Below are 20,179 nucleotides of genomic sequence, written 5' to 3' on the forward strand. Positions count from 1 at the left end.
TTTGAATCCTGCTTGGGTCACTATCTGTGCTGTGTCTGCACATTTTCTACGTGTCTGCGTGGGTTTCCTCCGGGTGCTCCGGTTTCCTCCCACAAGTCCCAAAAGATGTACTGTTAGGTGAATTGGACATTCTGAATTCTCCCTCTGTGTACCCGAACAGGTGCCAAAGTGTGGCGACTAGGGGATTTTCACAGTAACTTCATTGCCGTGTTAATGTAAGCCTACTTGTGGCAATAAAGATTATTATTAGTTTGGACATTTAGCACTGATGGACTAATTTTGTTTTACATATATGTCTTGACTTGTCAATCTGCCCGTTTGCCCATAAGTCCCGCTTCCGAAGGGGAAAGGGAAATGCAATTTACGATGGAGAAAGTAAGTTTGTGCATCGTCGAGTGCCCTGTGTTTTTTAGTCCTTACGATCCGGAGGCAAAACAGGGGGGACGTAAAAATGATTAAAATGAATGTTTAACTTCTCCAAACTTGTGCTAACGGCACCTCAGCACTTGCGTCCGACAATCTCATTGGTTTGTCCCGTTCACTTGCCATATAGGGAGGGAGGGAGAGACTCACGCCTCCCTCCCCGCGATGATTGACAGGTGAATTGTCCATTCACACCATCGGTGTGCCGCCCTGGCAGCCAATGCGCGCTGCCGACTTGGCTGGCTTCGCGCGGCCGTCCTCACTGTCGTTGCCGTCTCTGTGCATGGGTGGGAGTTCAGCAAAGCTTGCAGCCGCTGCTCATATCTTCGCCTCGTCTTGTCTTGTTTGGCTTTCTTAAAATTCCTTCTGGGGGTGGACATCGCTGAGAGAAACCATGGTCGTCAAGGTCTTTATTGCAAGTCAGTCGGGCTCCACCGCGGTAAGTGAGCCTTATTTAACTTCCCTCTCTATTGACGGCGGGGCAGCGTTTCTTTTTATATCCAGCACAGCTGATAACACATACCAGACCCAGGGCAGCAATCAGTCAAACCCAGACACTTCCCACTGCACACAGAATTTTCCAGAACTTCAACTTCTACATTGAGTTTTCCTAAAAAAAGTTATTAGTATTTTTGTACCATTAGTAAAAATAATAATGATTCTGCATTAAATTATAAATTGAAAGTGTTTCACTCATTTGAGCACAGCCTGTTGTGGCAGCGCGTTAACTGTATTTAATATCTTGCAGATGATTTGAGTTTTGGGTGAGACAATAGGATAACTGAGCTGTGTTAGAACTGGAAGGTATCGAGTTCAGTCACTGATCACTGAGTTGGTTGACCTCAGTAAAATTGAATTGTGCTGGTGTTTAGAAAGGCTTCATTCAGCACGTCAGGGGGAGTTCCTGGTGTAGATTGCTATCCAGCAATCCATGTTGGCAGTGTATCTGTGTATAAGTGTGGCCCTAGCTGTGATGCTACTCCAATCTCTCTGCTGAGTTGGTGATTGATCTCAAACTTGATGGTGTGGGGGTGGGGAGGGTAATCCTGACTCAGACAGGGAAACGCCAGCCAGGGTTGCACCTGATCATTATCTGGGCATTCGCTCTGAAAATGTGCTTGTATTTCTAAAAGATAAATGAGGCTTGGCACTGCTCCCCTTTTGGGTAAATTGGTCTCGCAATTTCATTCACGTGCGAAGAATGGCAAAATCCTGCACCGTGACCACCAACAAAGCTGGTCAGAGTCAATGGTTTCAGAAAAGGAGGGTGAAAACTTTCAGGTGGCAAAAAGTCTGAATTTTAAGTTAACATTCTACCTTCATTTTTAAAATATATTTTTATTAAGCCTTATTAGTTAATGGAATAAAGAGCAGAATCCTTAAATGGGCCGAGGGTAAATTAATTGTTATTGGCACAGATAGGCTTACATTAACACTGCAATGAAGTTACTATGAAAATCCCCTAGTTGCCACATTCCGGCGCCTGTTCAGGTCCACAGAGGGAGAATTCGGAATGTCCAAATTGCCTAACAGCACATCTTTCCGGACTTGTGGGAGGAAATCGGAGCACCCAGAGGAAAGCCACACAGACACAGGGAGAACGTGCAGACTCCACACAGACAGTGACCCAAGCCCAGAATTGAACCTGGGACACTGGAGCTATGAAGCAACAGTGCTGGCCACTACCGTGCTGCTTGATTGTGCTTCTTGGATTCATTTGCAGGAAAAGTGCTTTTAAATTGATGAATGGGTGTTGTATTTTTTAGCTATGACCAGAAGGTGCCTAGCCTTTAAACATCCAACATTATCTGGTTATTGAGGGAGAGAGCAAGGGAGTGGGAAGCTTTACTTTGTTTCCTGGTGCTATTGATGGTGAAGATTTGATCCAGTTTTTATCAGTAGAAGTTTTGTTCGTTCCTTGCATGTCTTCCCCGCAAACAACAATAACCTCAGTGCACCTGAGCTCGGAGGGGAAATATCAGCCAGGATTTGCATTTCCACAATTCAAGCATCCACTGTTAAAGTCGCAATAGGATATTTGCATATAGATAATTTGTGCATTCATGCACCACCTCCAATCCCCCATGATCCTCCAATCCCCCATGATCCTCCAATCACATGATGAAAGCCACTCTTAAAAAGGCAATAAGATAAGTAAACAAACTGCCAAAGTAGCACACATGGACCAAGCAAGTAAAAAAAACAAATTTTTCATGCTGACCAATGCTAAAAATAAACTTCTCAACCTTTACAACTGACCATATCAGAGAGCACTTTTATTACAATTTCCTTTTGTTGCTTGCACCTGGCCTAGAATTCTGCATCTGCACACACAATGCCTCTGTTGTCTTTTTAGTCATCTACAAGGAAGTGTAGCACGACAAGCAGTGTAATCCTCGAAGAACAGCTTGTAATTTAGATAGTGCTTTCAATATGGTAAAACATTCCCAAGCACTTCACAGAATAAATATCAAGCTAATTTTGACATTGCCAAAAAGTGTTATTAAGACCGGCTTGTTTAAAGAGGTAGCAGAAAGCGAAAAATACAGACCTTGTGGCCTAAACTATTGAATACATGGCCCCCAGTCGTAGAGTAGTGAAAATAGACATGCATACAATACCAGAATTGGAGAATGCTGAGCTGGGAGCGTTGTAGGGCTGGAACAGGTTTAAAAGATAGAGAGTTGGGAGGCCGTACAGGGATATGAAAATGAGGATGTGAATTTTAAAATTATTGCTGGACTTGGGAGACAAAATAGGTGAGTGAAAATTCAGCGAATGGGACATGGTGCGAGATAGGACATGAGATTTGGGTAAAAGATGAGAATCTGCCAAAGTAGCACACATGGACCAAGAAAGTAAAAAAAAAAGGTTGGATTTATTTATGGGACAAAAGAATCTCCACTCCCTGAAGGGTCTTCCTCCGATCTGGATTTTTATACCGGTGATATGCCTCCCATTACCAGGGAAACTCGTATTCAGTGGAGGTCACAAGGAACCTGATAGACCTAATGCAGTGACTACCACGAGGGTTATAACAACCCCCCCCCCCCCCCCCCCCCCCCCCCCTCCAGTCCGGAGATATGTCCATGTCCATAGCTGCAGGCAGGTTCAAAGAACCCCTAGTCGTCTTAGCCCAGGAACGATCTTTGGGGGCCAACCTCGTAGCATCCGGAAGCATATGCCGAACCAGGGAGTGGGATTTTCATGCGGAGCGCCTGGACGGGAACATCAGAATGGAGGCTGTTGTGGGCGGCAAAACAATGGGCTCTGGTGGTGGCAATATGTCCATGTTGGTCTCTGATTTGGAGCTCAGCAGGACCTCATCCGACTTCTCAATGTCCAAATCCAGTTTTTCCATGGCAGGTATGGCCTGTGCCAACGGCGGCAGCTGGGTTGAATGCAGTAATTGTCCGGAACCTCTAGAATCAGATCTGGCGTCTCGGGGATGTGCCCACGGAGGTGATTCACGTGCCAATTCGACTCGCACCCCTGCACCTACACTGTATAAGAGACCAGTCCTATCTGGGTTAACACAACGCCTGGGATTCATGTGGCACCCTCACCAAAGTTGCAGATGTACACAGGTCCCCCAAAGGAAAAGTGCGCAAAGGTGTATGTCAGCCTGCCTCAGTCTCAGCTCTATCCTGGCAAGGGCAGATTTTCCCACCAATGTCTGGGAGAACCAAACTCAGATGCGTACACAGGCCATCAGCAGTCTGGCTGGAGCAACCCCCCCCCCCCCCCCCCCCCCCCCCAAATCGTGGCGTACATTGTTCAGTAGCGAGAAAGGAACTGCGGCAGACGAGTATCCCAGGAACCCGAGGCCTGCTTTTTCATTTGTTTTTGAACGTCTGGACTGTTTACTCACTAATCCATTTGACGGCATGTGGTACGGGAGGGTACGCACGTATCGTAAGCTGTTGCAGTCATCAACGCCCCAAACTCCGCACTCTCAAAAGCTGTTCCATTGTTTGCGACCAGCACCTCTGGAATCCCGCATGTGCTAAAAGATTGCAGCAGCCTGCCGAAGTTAGCCGTACTGTTGTAACTTGAATTTTATGGACCTCCATCCACTTTGAATAAGTGTCTATGACGATGAGGGATGTTGCTCCCTGGAATGGTCCCGCAAAATCTATGTGGAGGCAGGGCTATGGAGGGCTCGCCAATTCCATCCTCGTCGCCAGTGTAGAATCCGCCAAAGTAGCACGCATGGACCAAGCAAGTAGAAACAGAGGTTGGATTTAATTACAGTATGCAGAGTCGCCACTCTCTAAAGGGTCTCCGTCCCCTGGTTGGAGTTTTTATACTAGTGACTTAATCCCCTATTAAGGGGAAGCCCTGCCCCCTTTAGCAGGGAAGCTCATATTCAGTGGGGGTCACAGGCAATCTGATAACCTGATGCAGTGACCGCTGCAAGGGTTATAACACCATGCAAGACTGGTCTTTATGCAGAGCCTTGTGTGTTCTTCGGGTGCTCCGAAGAACTTTGCAACCAATGAAATAATCTTGCAAGAGTAGTTACTGTTGAATGCACTCAAATTTACGAATAAGGTAATGTGGAAGGCCAACTGGGAGAGCATGGTCAAGTCTGGAGATCACAAGGGCAAGGATGGCGAATCTAAACTACATACAGTCCTGCTAAACTTAACACCAAGGAGAAATTATTAATTTGAAGAAAATAAAGACTTTCATTTATATAGCATATTCCGAATCACAGGACATTCCAAAGTGCTTTATGAGCAATGAAGTACTTTTTGAAGCGTAGTCCCTGTTGCAACGATGAATTGTGGAAAACAATTGGCAACCAGCAAACTCCATCAAGCTCAGACACAGTACCATCCAGGTAATCAGTTTTTTGTGATGTTGATTTGAGGAATAAAAATATATCGACCAGAAGTTTGTTTTCCCAGTTAATTTTACAGCTGTGAGACATTTCAACTTTAATCTTTGCTGAATCTTTTTTTTAGGAAGGGAGCAGGAAAGATAAATGGCGTGACCTTCCTAAAAAGGGAACTAAGTCCTCGAGTGACTCGCGTTGAATAAGGGGCCTGAATAGGGAACGTGAGGCTGAGGCTGCACATGTGGTTTACGATGGGGAGTGGGGAGCTCCGCGTACTGGTACTCCCCATTGTAGCCCATTTGTAAATAGTGACTTGACCCCCCCCCAGCCTGAACTCAACACAATATGGGAGGGTCACCCATGCCAGGCAACCCCGGTGGCACCAACAGTGCCAGGGCACCACCCTGCCCATAGAGCATGCAGCTGGAGGCCTTCGATCACCTTGGAGACCCCCACGAGTGCCGTTCCGTCTGGTCCCCGTTTGTGGGGACTAGTGCCAACTGCACTCGCCAAAGGTCCTCAAGGCGAAGGGATTGAATTCCAAAAGCCTCATGTACCTCGGGAATCTGCACATCAGAGCCTGACTCTAATATGCAAATTTGCCAAAATGTGATCTTGCCCATTGTGGCCGGGATTCACCTTCCAATGTCTCCTGAGATTGCAAGATGGGGGAGGCATTGCGAGCCGGGTAGATCCTGGGAGTGGGGTCTCCCGGCTTTCAATGGGCACGTTGTGCCGTGGCATGAGGCTGGAGGATCACGCCCAATGTGTTCTGATATTCTGCACCCCAGTGTCAAGCACTTAAAATCTAGATGCCACACATCTGCAATTGACAAGATTCAGGTTCTGCTTTCTAACTATGTAATTTATAACCATGTAATATCTTCCACAAGATAGAAACTGGGCAGCATGGACAAGCTGGCTGAAAGTCCTGTTTCCGTGCTATAAATCCGTGCTATAAACATCTATGACTCTATGTAGTATATTTGTAAATGGGATTTTGCTAATTGCAACAGTAATAAGAATCTACTTGGCCTCAATGGAAATCTGCATTAATCTGTGATCATTGCCAGTCTTGCTGGATGTCTGTTGTAAAGTGGAGCCTCTGGCCTACCTAATCTGTATTGATTTTATGAAGTACTGTTGCTGAGCCCTGAATACTGCAGAGTAGTTGGTCTGCTTACATGTTTAAAAGTACATGTCCTGGCTTCCCTATTTCTATTTTGTTTTTCACTTGAGCCTATTTTCTCTTGGGTAAAGATAATCTAAATAGAAATATTCCCAGGTTGGTGTGGTTCACAGCCACCTTAAGGATGGCTAATATTGGGCAATAAATGCAGATCTTTGGTGCCAATATTGCAAGAATGGAACCTGGAAGGGAAGAAAAATCCAATGAACAAATGTTTTTCTTTTTCTTTGGTTGTTGGTTTCTAGCTTTCAGTGATTCATTGTAGTGTCTTAATATGGTATCCAGAAGCACCAGGTAAAAGTTGAGTTGTTTCAAAATTCATTATGGTGAGATTTGAAAAATATTTCGCATGTTTCCCTCAATGGATTAGTAGTTCAATGCATCTCATTGGTTCTGCCTAGCATGGTGATATATAGATCAGAAAGTCCCAGGCTTGATTCATTAGATGATTTCAGTGGAAGGATGCAAAATTGATCTTAGAGTACCTTGAGCCAAGGTGCAGAAAAATGATCTGCCAGGGTTCCTACACCTGATTCCTGTGCAGTGGCCTATGCTGCAAAGTGCTGACATTGATGTTCCATGAAAGCAAGATCAGGTTTAGTGTTTTGCAAGTCCGCTATATGGATACCATTGTCAATTTTACTGTCATGTTAATAATAATAATCGCTTATTGTCACAAGTAGGCTTCAATGAAGTTACTGTGAAAAGCCCCTTGTCACCACATTCCGGCGCCTGTTTGGGGAGGCCGGTACAGGAATTGAACCCGCGCTGCTGGCACAGTTCTGCATTACAAGCCAGTTGCTTAGCCCACTGTGCTAAACCAGCCCCTCATTAGTTAATGAGAGGTTGAAGTGAATTGAAACTTGAGTTTATTGACAAAGAAACTTGGAAGCAGGGAGCTAGAGAATGCAAGAAATGAAAACAGTGAGCCAGACAATAAGTTATTATTATTGTCAGAATGCATAAAATAAAAACAAAGTGCTGGAAAGCGTCAGCCATTCTGGCAACATCTGGAGAGTGAAACAGTTAACATCAACAAAACCGTGTTAACGTCAAAAGGGTCCTATTTGACTTTCAAAATTAACTCTGTTTCTCTTTTCCACAGAAGCCGCCTAATCTGCTTGATTTTTTTTCCTCCCTACAATTTGTTTTTACTTCAGATTTCCAGCATCCATGGTATTTTGCCTTTTACGTCAGAGAATGCATATTTGGAATAGATCGCTTGAATGGACGATTCGGGGCTTTGCTGAGATTTTTAAGTGAGGCAAAAGGGGTAAAATTGTTAGGGAGCAGGGAAATAGTAAGGTGATGGATCCTGGGAATGGGAGTGCTTGATCTGCACCTGGGTTTCGAGTTTTGGATAAATTGCATTTTGTAAAGAATGGATAAAATTAGGCCAGCTAGAAAATAAATCAATCTTTATGGGATGAAGGCACAACTGAGGTTTCTATGGTGGAGGAAGGATTGGGTTGGAGAACTTGGCATTATTGAGCCACAAACTCATACAAAAACACCAATTAGTAGCAAGAGTAGTATACTTGGCAACCCTTGAGCCTGCTCCGCAATCAGTAATGGAATGGCTGACATGATTGTAACCTCAACTCCACATTAACACCTACTCCCAATAACCTTTCACCCCTTTGCTTATCAGAAATCTATTTAGCTCCACCTCAAAAAATATTTAAAGATTCTGCTTCCACAGCCTTTTGAGGAAGAGAGTCCTGAATTCTCACTGCCCTCAGAGGAAACAAAAAATCCTCATCTGTCTTAAATGGGCAACCCCTTATTTTTAAAGTGACCCCTAGTTCTAAATTCTCCCATAAGAGGAAACTATCTCTCCAAAGCCACCCTATAACTTCTTTTATGTTTAAATCAAGGCACCTCTTACTCGTCTAAATTCTAGCATGATACAAGCCTATCCGATCCAACCTTTCCTCAGAAGACAACCTGTCCATTTTAGCTATTAGTCCAGTGAGCCTTCTCAGAACTGCTTCCGATGCATTTCCATCCTTCCTTTAAATACGGAAACCAATACTGTACACTACTCCAGACGTAGTCTCACACTGCCCTGTATACCTGAACTATAACCTCTACTTTTGTATTCAATTCCTCTTGCAATAAATGATAACATTCTATTGGTTTTCCTAATTCATTACTGGTTTCTTAATTCATTATTAAAAATGTAGTTGCACTGTTGAGTACAGTCCTAACTTTCTGCGGTGAATTTAATTGCTAATTGACTTACAAATGTAGCAACTTCCTGAAACTTGAAGTTGAGGTGCTGTTTTTGCTCGGCTAATGGTGAAATGGCACCAATCATCCAGCAACATGTGGCCATTTGCAATTCAAGGTGCAAGTCTTTCTCTCCCAAGTTGCTGAATGATTTGCACATTAATAATGTGTAAATAAACTCGCCTTTACTTTGACAGCAAATTCTGGCCCAGTATTGTCTTGTCTAAAGGATGTAAAGCCAAGGTTCTGCGTCTTCAGGTAGGCATTAAAAAAGCTGTAAAGAGCAAAATCTATTCTGAAGTGATGAGATCAAATGGGCAGCACGCATTCATTCATCTGTGTCTTCATCAATTAAAGATAGACTTATTAATGTCCTAATCGGCCTCCCAACCAACCTTCATTCTTTATAAATTTTAATTAATCCGAACTGTCCAAGCCCAGTTCAGATGCACACTCATTAATGCTGTCCATGCTAAGCTTCATTACTTCCCTGTTCTCTAACCTAATGAGTTCTAGTTGGTTTACAAACCCCTTTTCAATTTTGACCATTTCTGTTCAGGTTATTAATGTCTGTCTCTTGTCACAAAGCACTTGAGCCTGACTCAGTTGCATAATATTAGAAAGTTATTAATTTCCAAATAAAGAAAGTGCATTGCAATTCGCAACAGTGCATTTATTCCCAGAGCAAGCTTTAAGACATGGCTAAAGAATCAGCGATTTGGCTTGGTTAAGTAGCTGGGCACTCTGCCACCCACGTGTGCATTTATTCCCAGAGCCAGCTTTAAGACATGCCTAAAGAATCAGCGATTTGGCTTGGTTAAGTAGCTGGAGGCACTGCCACCCACATTCTATCTGTGTCTATTGAGTTAATATAGAGGAAAGCACTCTCTCGGACCAAAAATGTCATTTGCTATTTAATGGTGACTCACTACTATATCCGATAATTCTGATGTGTTTTTCATTGATGTCTGTTTAGAATCAAATGTACAAGCTTAAATCAAATGGGTCATTAATGAAGATGAGTCAGTTACTGGCCATGCACTGTAACTCTCTGATATATTTTACATTACAAAGCATAAGTAATAATGTAACCCAGTGCCCCATGCTTATTTTCACTTTTCTCATAAATAATTGCCACTTCTATTTTCAATGAGATGGCATGAGAGTGGTTAAATAGCTAGTCTCAGTAATCAGTGTAGAAGAGGCAATTCGACCCATTGAGACTTCCTCGACCCTCTGAAAGAGCATCCTACCAACTGTACATGACCCTGGTGAGACCACATTTGGAGTATTATCACTATGGGAAGGATGTGGAAGCATTGGAAAGGGTGCAAAGGAGATTTATCAGGATGCTGCTTGGTTTGCAGGATAGGTCTTATGAGGAAAGGTTGAGGGAGCTAGGGCTTTTCTCTTTGGAGCGGAGGAGGATGAGAGGCAACTTAATAGAGGTTTATAAGATGATAAGGGGGATAGATAGAGTGGACGTTCAGAGACTATTTCCTCGGGTGGATGTAGCTGTTACAAGGGGACATAACTATAAGGTTCAGGGTGGGAGATATTGGAGGGATGTCCGAGGTAGGTTCTTTACTCAGAGAGTGGTTAGGGTGTGGAATGGACTGCCTGCTGTTATAGTGGAGTCGGACACATTAAGAACTTTCAAGCGGTTATTGGATAGGCACATGGAGCACACCAGAATGACAGAGAGTGAGATAGCTTGATCTTGGTTTCGGACAATGCTCGGCACAACGAGGGCTGAAGGGCCTGTTCTGTGCTGTACTGTTCTATGTTCTATGTACCAAGGCCCATTCCCCCGCCCTATCCCTGTAACCCATAACCACACCTAACCGTTGGTCACTAAGAGGCAATCCAGCTAACCAGCACAACCTTGGACTGTGGGAAGAAACTGGAGCACACAAAGGAAACCCAAGCAGGGAGAACGTGCAAACTCCACACAGTCACCCAAGGTTGGAATTGAACCTGGGTCCCTGGCGCTGTGAAGCGGCAGTGTTGACCACTGTGCCAACATGCCACTCATTGAATAATGATGTAAAAACAAAATGGACTAAATAGCCATTTCTCAGATCTTGATTGTTTATTGGTAGCAGTCTTGCTTTCGAATTGAAAAGTTATGCGGTCAAGCAGTAGAACCTTAGTAAATAATCTCTAGGTTAACATGAGTGGCAATTTTGGAAGTGGCATCCATTGTGTTAATTTTAGTCACATTCTAATGCGTTTAGATTTGACGACTGTGAAGATGACCAAGATATTTCGACACAATAGCACCAATAAAATGTACTGATTCTTTATCTCCCTCAGCAAAATTGCTGCTATTTTTGTCTACATGATGGCTACTGATTTTCAGAAAGTTCATCATTGCTGAAACATTGTGAAATGTGAAAAGGTGCTACATCTTATTTAAGTGAAAATTGTCCTTGTGAAACTTAAGGATGCATTTCATTTTTATGCAAAATCCAAGCTCTAATTATTTAGCAAGGAGGCAGAGACGTTGTCGTATTGTCACTGGAGTAGTAATCCAGAGAGCTGGGGACCTGGGTTTGAATCCACATAGCAGATGGTGTAATTTGAATTCCATAACAATTTGGAATTCAAAGTCTATTGTAATTATCCATGGTTGTAAAAACCTATCTGGATCTCTAATGTCCTTTAGGGATCTGCCATCCATACCAGGTCTGGTTCCAGATCCAGAACTTTTAAATGCTGTCTCAAATGGCCGAGCATGGGCAATAAATGTCAGCGTCCGCATCCCATGAATGAATTCTTAAAAATGACAGTTTTGGGAGATTTTTGCAGTAAAATAAATGGTGCAACACCATAGTGTCCAGCATGTCAGAACATTGACAACCAGTAGCCAAAGTAAAACGGGGGATTAACGTACTGAAAAATATGGCAAAAGAAATATGGTAGGTTCTGTTGAATGTGAAGAGTTGCATTGCTATTGCGATGCATGGCAACAAAATTTCTGTATGTTTCCAATCCAAATCATCTCACACAACTTGTTGCTCTAGTGAATATGGTCGAGCTAGTGATACTTGGAGAGTGTCTGTCAGTATTACTCATGCGGCCAATTAGTTGGAGGAACAGAAATAGATTTCTTGGCAGTTGCTGCAATCACAGTTTAATTGCCTGGAACCATTCCATTTTCATATTTTAAACTTAATTGTTTTGCCTTCCAACTTTGTTTATACTGATTTAATAGCAGAACAATATGGCGTGACATTAGTTCTCAAGTCTGATTTTGTAAGCGGGTTGAAGTACTAAAAGGTTTATTAACCTGATACCAATTCACTTACCACAGACTCCATAACCAAGAGCAGGCTCTCTTCATATGTTTAACTGTTCTGTGATAAATGGTGTCATCAGAACTTGCTACTTTTACAGAAACATTAAAGATGTTAGATATATTCAACCGATTTATGAAAGGAGGTATCTAGTATTAGTGGTTAATAGTTGAGAGTATTAGTGGTTAACAGTTGAGGGGAATAGTATCAGTGTAAACATTCCTTACAAATAGAGAATCTTTTGCAGCAGTCAAAACAGTCGACAATGGCAGACATATAAATTAGGAATTTCTCGTCTCCTCCATTCTACATTGCTATTGTTCTCTGTGCTTTGATTTGGACAGAACATCCTGACTGCTGAACTTACCACCAATCTGGTAAGAAATTAATGCTTCACTTGTTGCAAAATTGTTCCAGTTGCAATTTTAAGTGGGAGCTTTATTTTTTAATCATAATGCAAATATAGTTACCACACAACGGATGATGCTGAAAAGTATAGAACAAGTTTTTTTTCAGCATTCAGAAAGGGAAAAGGCAGGCCAACAATGCTCTGGCACAAAGGCTGCACCTAAAATCTGCCTTTGCCTCTTATTATGACACAACCTTTCTGTATTTTAACTTCCTACAATATTCCATCTGAGCTGAAGGCACAGAGGAACAATAGCTCACTTTTCCCTTGAGGACATTGCACTCTTTGATCTCAACATTGATTGCTGGAACTTCAGGCATTCACTGTCCTCCATCTCCATGGAAACAGGTAATTGGATGCATGGGGTGAAGTCCATCTTCAACTGGGAACAAATAAAGAAAGATAAATTTTGTGTAGTCTTTTTGTCACAACATTAAAAAAAAATGTTTATTCATTCATGGGATGTGGGCATGAACGGCTAGGCCAGAATTTATTGCCCACCCCTAATTGTCCTTGAGAAGGTGGTGGCGAGCTGTCTTCTTGAACCACTGCAGTCCAACCATGGCCCCTTAGAAACAAAAAGATTTGCAAACTTTGACCAATTCCTTGAATATTTCAAATTATTATGTTCAGAAACTCGAAGTACATTTCAGCTCTCTCCCAATTGCAAATAATGAAAATGAAATGAAAATTGCTTATTGTCACGAATAGGCTTCAATGAAGTTACTGTGAAAAGCCCCTAGTCGCCACATTCCGGCGCCTGTCCGGGGAGGCTGGTACGGGAATCGAACTGTGCTGCTGGCCTGCTTGGTAAGCCAGCGATTTAGCTGAGTGAGCTAAACCAGCCCCTTGACTTAACGTATTGACTTTGAGTGATTTAGAATGTGGAATTTAATAACATATGGAATGTTTGAGGCAAAATAAAAGAGAGATCTTTAAAGGGAATACTAGACAAGTAGATGAGGGAGAAAGGAGTAGAAGGAACCGCAGATATGGAAACAGGAAGTTGGGTGGAACATGGCACAAGCCAATTGGGCTGAATAGCATGTACTGAAGTATTTTTCAGAGGCCAAGGGAACGCACACAGTACATACATAGACATAGAACATAGAACAGTACAGCACAGAACAGGCCCTTCGGCCCTCAATGTTGCGCCGAGCCATGATCACCCTACCCAAACTCACGCATCCACCCTATACCCGTAACCCAACAACCCCCCCCCTTAACCTTACTTTAATTAGGACACTACGGGCAATTTAGCATGGCCAATCCACCTAACCCGCACATCTTTGGACATAATAGACAAAAAAAAATCGACAGAGTACATTGACAAATGGTACATCAACAAACAGTGATCAGTTACAGTGGGGAGGGGCCAAACAAAGCAAATACATGAACAAGAGCAGCATAGGGCGTCGTGAATAATTTCCTTACAGGGAACAGATCAGTCCGAGGGAGAGCCGTTAAGGAGTCTAATAGCGTTGGAGAAGAAGCTGTTCCTAAATTCTATTCAAATGTCTTAGTCAAGTATTGCGGCTTCATTTTGTGGGCTGCAACATGCCACAATAGGAAGTCAAACTGTTGCAGTACCTGGTGAAGTGCTCAAGCATTTTCCTGGATTTCAAGTATAGTATCGCTGTGCATTTCTGGGGCAAAGTATGGAGGTGGATGCAGCACTGCTTTACCCTGCCTCTGTTGATATTGGTATTGGTGGGAGAAATCAGAACCTGGCTGCACTGATTCTACCTCCGTCTATTCATACAAGCGGAATTGTCATTAAGGAGCCCTGCCTATTAGCAAGAGAAGTTCAAGGTATTTCCGACAATACACAAGCCAAGATACCTAGTATTATCACTCACTGTGCTCCTGACTCCACTTCCTACTCCAATTTAACAGTTTCAGCTGAACTAGAAACTGATGGAGGCTGGTCTGAACGAACATGATAGGCCTGACTGTCTAGCATAGAAATCCATATGCCACTCTTGCATCTCCTGGAGGAATAGGTTTTGTTAATCCATCACTAAGTCATGGATCCACATACTTTGAGGAGGAAAAATAAGCAGGAGACTCTGATTGGAAGATGAGGCTTGTGGAAAAAGACACCAACGTGATGGTCCAACTGATCTTTCTGGTTCCGCCAGAAAGCTTCATTCTACAATAACGGTCATGTAAATTCTTCCAATGTTGCTTTGCAAGTATATATTGCTGAGCTTCTCCCTCCATACTATTAGTTCAGTTGTATTTTGGCACCTGATCACCAAATGATTACATCACCCCAATGTTGACATATCCTGGGAATAGCATGCAAATGTTAAAATGCTCCAGGGAGCATTGTAACCTTAACTACCAAAAGAGAAGGCCAGCCATTCAAATGCAAACAATGCTATCAGGGCAGAAAGATTGATCTTTAGCTGCTTTTTGTTTGTATATAGCAATGGCCAATACCGAGCAATTCAGAAATCTGATGGCTTTATGAATCCACTTGCAGATTCCTAATTCCCAAAGAACCGAGTGGCAAGTTGCCAATTGGGTTCAGTTTCATTCTAATCTTCAATCTGGAGACTGTAGATTCAATTTGAACTCCATCACATAAAGATAGACATGCATTTGTATAGCACCTTTAATGAACTCAACAGCCTAAGTACTTTAGGACTGTAGTTACTACTGTAACGTAGAAAATCCGGCCAACAATTTACACAATTTATTGTTTCAACTGGGGACAATTAATGACCTCCTGATCTCCTCTTCAGGCCAGTTTTGGCAGTGTCAGGTGTGTCGGTGTTTTACCAGTCCTAATTGGGCTTGCTCTCACATTCTCTTCCTGGTACAGTGATGATTGTATCAGAGCCATTGCATGCTGCCCTCTGGATCTGGAAAACATATTGATTTTTGTTCCAATGTCCACCCCTTTCTCACCACATGGTCCATCTCTGACACTTGACTTCACTTCCCTTCCTTGACCTCTGTCTCCATTTCCGGTGATAAACTGACCACCAATATTCATTACAAGCCCACCGACTCCCACAAAGCTCCTCATGCCCCATTTCCTGTAGGGACTGCATCCTATTCTCCCAGTTTCTCTACCACTATTGGGTCTGTTTTAATGATGCTACCTTCGAAAATGGCACTTCTGACATGTTCGCTTTTACCTTAACCAAGCCCCCCCCCTTTACATGGATGACATGCATTCAACCAGCTTTGACACAGTCACCTTCATCTCCACCTTCACCCCTTTCCTCCCAGAACCATGACAATGTCCCATTGTCCTCACTTTCCAACCCACCGACCTCCATATTCAAAGGATCATCCTCCAGTATTTCCACAAATTCCAGCATGATGCCATCACAAAATACATTATGCCGCCCACCCTCTCATCAGCATTCTGAAGGGCTCCCTCTGTGACACCCTGGTCAACTCCTTATCCCCTTCCCTTGCAGAGGTTCAACATCTGCCCCTTTACCTCCTCTCTATCCAAGGCCCCAAACACTCCTTTCAGGGACAGCAATATTTCACTTGCACTTCCTTCAATTTGGTCGACTGTATTCACTGCTCCCAATGTGGCTGTCTCTATGTTGGGAGACTAAACGCAGACTGGGTAAGTACTGTGTGGAACACCTCCGCTCATTCCGCAGGCATGACACCAACTTTCCTGTTGCTTGCAATTTCAACGCTGCGTCCAATAAAGCCAATGGAGACTGGAGAAGCAGCACCAACTAGTTCTGATTAGGAATATTTACAGCCCTCGGGACTCGAACATTGAGTGCAACAACCTAGAGTGTGACCTTTCTCCTCTTTTTAAATATCCAAAAGAAGTTTGCCCCAATACAAACCTCCTCCCACCCCCAAACACCAGGCCGTCTGTCACTTGCTCTTTAGTTTTGCTTTCACTGAACATTGACCTTTATTCTCCCATTAACACGTTTGTATATATTGGTTTAGCACAGTGGGCTAAATAGCTGGCTTGTAATGCAGAACAATGCCAGCAGCGCAGGTTCAATTCCCGTACCGGCCTCCCCGAACAGGTGCCGGAATATGGCGACTAGGGGCATTTTACAGTAACTTCATTGAAGCCTACTTATTATTATTTATTATTATTATTATCATCATTATCAACTACTGGCGCCTTCTGCCATTTATGTTTCCTCTGTCCTGTGACTGACAAACCTTTGTTGCGATCTCTCCTGGCTCCCACCAATCATTGACTTTCTAGTCTGCTCCAGCTGCCCCACCCCTCTTTTATACAGTACATAATCCACCACACCTCCTTGTAGCTCTGAAGTAAAGGCAAAGTTGCCACAGTCCCAGATGATGACCATAGGCTGCTTTCTTCTTTGAGTAGGAGAGCTAACTGGTGGTGATTTAACCTGGGAATCATTATCCCTCAGGCTAAGGGCAAGGTTGAGAAGGTGGGGCCTTCATGAATAACCTCCGCCTGTATGGGGATTGAACCCGCGCTGCTGGCCTCGCTCTGCTGTCTAGCCACGTGAGCTAAACCGGCTCTGAAGAAGGGCCATACGGCCATGAAACATTAACTCTATTTTTTTCTCTCCACAGGTGCTGCCAGACCTGCTGAGTTTTTTCCTGCATTTGTCTGTTTTTGTTTCATATTTCCAGCAGTCTTTTTCTTTTTATTATTGTGGCAGTATTTGTAGTGATTTTTGAGGTAGTGAAACATCATACTGGTTGAAGCTTCCGAACATCGTACTATTACGGGCCAGGTTAGAGAACCCCAAAGTATATCGTGGAGTTCACATGACCCACAACATTGAATAGATTTTGGTTATGGGGCGCACAAGGGCCCACTTTACAGGTGTGATGCAACAGAGATCTGAAAGTATTTTAAAACAAAAACAATGTTTATTCTATGAATCCAGTTAACATTCTATAATTACACAGTAATAATTTATCAACTACCAACCCTGACAACCCCCCAAAAGATACAGTACTCTATAGATATCATCAAGGAAGAAATAGCGAGGCATCTGGAGGGAAATTGTCCCATTGGGCAGATGCAGTGTGGGTTCATACAGGGCAGGTCGTGCCTAACTAATTTAGTGGAATCTTTTGAGGACATTACCAGTGCGGTAGATAGTGGGGAGCCAATGGATGTGGTATATCTGGATTTCCAGAAAGCCTTTGACAAGGTGCCACACAAAAGGTTGCTGCATAAAATAAAGATGCATGGCATTAAGGGTAAAGTAGTAGCATGGATAGAGGATTGGTTGATTAATAGAAAGCAAAGAGTGGGGATTAATGGGTGTTTCTCTGGTTGGCAATCAGTAGCTGGTGGTGTCCCTCAGGGATCAGTGTTGGGCCCATAATTGTTCACAATTTACATAGATGATTTGGAGTTGGGGACCAAGTGCAATGTGTCCAAGATTGCAGATGACACTAAGATGAGTGGTAAAGCAAAAAGTGCAGAGGATACTGGAAGTCTGCAGAGGGATTTGGATAGGTTAAGTGAATGGGCTAGGGTCTGGCAGATGGAATACAATGTTGACAAATGTGAGGTTATCCATTTTGGTAGGAATAACAGCAAAAGGGATTTTTATTTAAATGATAAAATATTAAAACATACTGCTGTGCAGAGAGACCTGGGTGTGCTCGTACATGAGTCGTAAAAAATTGGTTTACAGATGCAACAGGTGATTAAGAAGGCAAATGGAATTTTGTTCTTCATTGCTAGAGGGATTGAGTTTAAGACTAGGGAGGTTATGTTGCAATTGTATAAGGTGTTAGTGAGGCCACACCTGGAGTATTGTGTTTGGTTTTGGTCTCCTTACCTGAGAAAGGACGTACTGGCGCTGGAGGGTGTGCAGAGGAGATTCACTAGGTTAATCCCATAGCTGAAGGGGCTGGATTACGAGGAGAGGTTAAGTAGACTAGGTCTGTACTTGTTGGAATTTAGAAGGATGAGGGGAGATCTTATTGAAACATATAAAATTATGAAGGGAATAGATAGGATAGATGCGGGCAGGTTGTTTCCACTGGCGGGTGAAAGCAGAGCTAGGCGGCATAGCCTCAAAATAAAGGGAAGTAGATTTAGGACTGAGTTTAGGAGGAACTTCTTCACCCAAAGGGTTGTGAATTATGGAATTCCTTGCCCAGTGAAGCAATTAAGGCTCCTTCATTAAATGTTTTTAAGATAGAGATAGATAGCTTTTTGAAGAATAAAGTGATTAAGGGTTATGGTGTTTGGGCCGGAAAGTGGAGCTGAGTCCACAAAAGATCAGCCATGATCTCATTGAATGGCGGAGCCAGATGGCCTACTCCTGCTCCTAGTTCGTATGTTCTTACAAAACTTAATAACTTCCCAAACATCATCCATAAGTTAGACCCTCTTTAAATAACAACAGCAGGTTTAAATTCTCTACAGAAACAAGTATTACTTTGAAATCATCAATGAGCTGAAGACATTCTTTTGATTGCAGAGAGAGATCATAACATCTTGCTGTGGATGCAGCTCTGAAAACAAAACTAAAAACACACTGCAGCTCCCAGCTCAAAACAAAAGTGAAAGACAGACAGACAGCCCAGCTCCACCCACACACTGACATCACTGCAGCTGTTTGATAAACACCCATTTCTTGAAGGTACATTCACCTGACAGTACATCCTGTCCTCCAATCTACTCTTGCAGTGTTAATGTTCATTACTGGAGTACTTTGTGGTCATCTTGCTGTGGAATAAATTTATATAGGGTAGATGGCAGTGAAATGGGCCATTCGGCCCATTCAATCCCTGGCTGCATTATTGCACCAGTTCTCCCATCTTTCCTCCTCTAAATCTTTCAGCCTCGCCCTTTTTGTTTTTTTTAAATTAATTTGAGTACCCAATTCATTATTTTGCCAATTAAGGGGCAATTTAGGGTGGCCAATCCACCTACCCTGCACACCTTTGGGTTGTGGGGGTGAGACCCAGGCAGACAAGGGGAGAATGTGCAAACTCCACACGGACAGTAACCCGGGACTGAGATTCGAACCCGGATCCTCGGCGCCATGAGGCAGCAATGCTAACCACTGCGCCACCGTGCCGCCCTCTTGTTCAACATTTTCACTTCCATGTTTTGTTGCTCAAGGGGCCGAGGAGCAAATTTCAGAAAGATAAGGTTTTGGCACTGCGTTAAACATGAATTTCAAAATAAATTTGCGGCATGCGGTCAGAAGAAAAGAAACCACTTGCTAACAAAATAAAAACAATCTCAAAGCAATAAATTGATAATTAAAAAATTATAATTAATAACGGTCACCATTGGAGAATGATGGGGACAAAGTCTGTTAATGTGGTTCACTCGCCCTCACCCACTGGAGTGTGATATTGTGTTGGCGAGTGGGAATGAGGGTGAAACGGAATCCTGTAACTGAACCAGGCACAAGGACACTTCATTGGCCTGTGTCGCTCTTGCTTCCCCCCCCCCACACCCCCTTTCATGCCCTGCCGTGTACTCTTTTGTTTGCAATGGTACTCGCTGACACACTCGCACATCTAGCCACATCCCCAGGAAGAGTCTTTTCACACACACACTACCACTTCCAGCCTCTTCTGGCTTGGCAGCATCTTCCTGCCCAGCCCAACAGCCAGACTCTCACTCTTTCTCCATCCCCCACTGCTTCTCCTCTCCTGCCCAGCCCTCTCCTCCTCTCCCTGCTCTGCCCTGTCTTCCTCTCCATCCCAGCTCCACAACAACGAGGGAGAGGAACAGCCTGTGAATGGGGAGAGAGTTTCTTTCAGAATAGTCCACTCTCTAACTAGCATTTTGAAAACTGCTTCTGGGGGCCACACTG

General features: G+C 43.4%; 1 protein-coding gene across 32 annotated transcripts in view; it reads left to right on the top strand.

Moving 5' to 3' along the window:
- Positions 1–626: 626 nt before the first annotated feature.
- The window catches only part of sh3bgr (SH3 domain binding glutamate-rich protein), a 55,670-nt gene continuing 36,117 nt past the window's right edge, over positions 627–20,179 (top strand). For 31 of the 32 annotated variants that reach the window (XM_038801517.1, XM_038801522.1, XM_038801519.1 and 28 more), the window contains exon 1: positions 627–862. In XM_038801517.1, the coding sequence (XP_038657445.1) occupies positions 818–862 (45 nt within the window). In that variant the 5' untranslated portion in view covers positions 627–817. The remainder of the gene's footprint in view (positions 863–20,179) is intronic. The other variant, XM_038801541.1, reaches the window with a different exon arrangement.

The sequence above is a fragment of the Scyliorhinus canicula genome, chromosome 7 (genome assembly GCF_902713615.1).
Source record: "Scyliorhinus canicula chromosome 7, sScyCan1.1, whole genome shotgun sequence".
Lineage (NCBI taxonomy): Eukaryota > Metazoa > Chordata > Chondrichthyes > Carcharhiniformes > Scyliorhinidae > Scyliorhinus > Scyliorhinus canicula.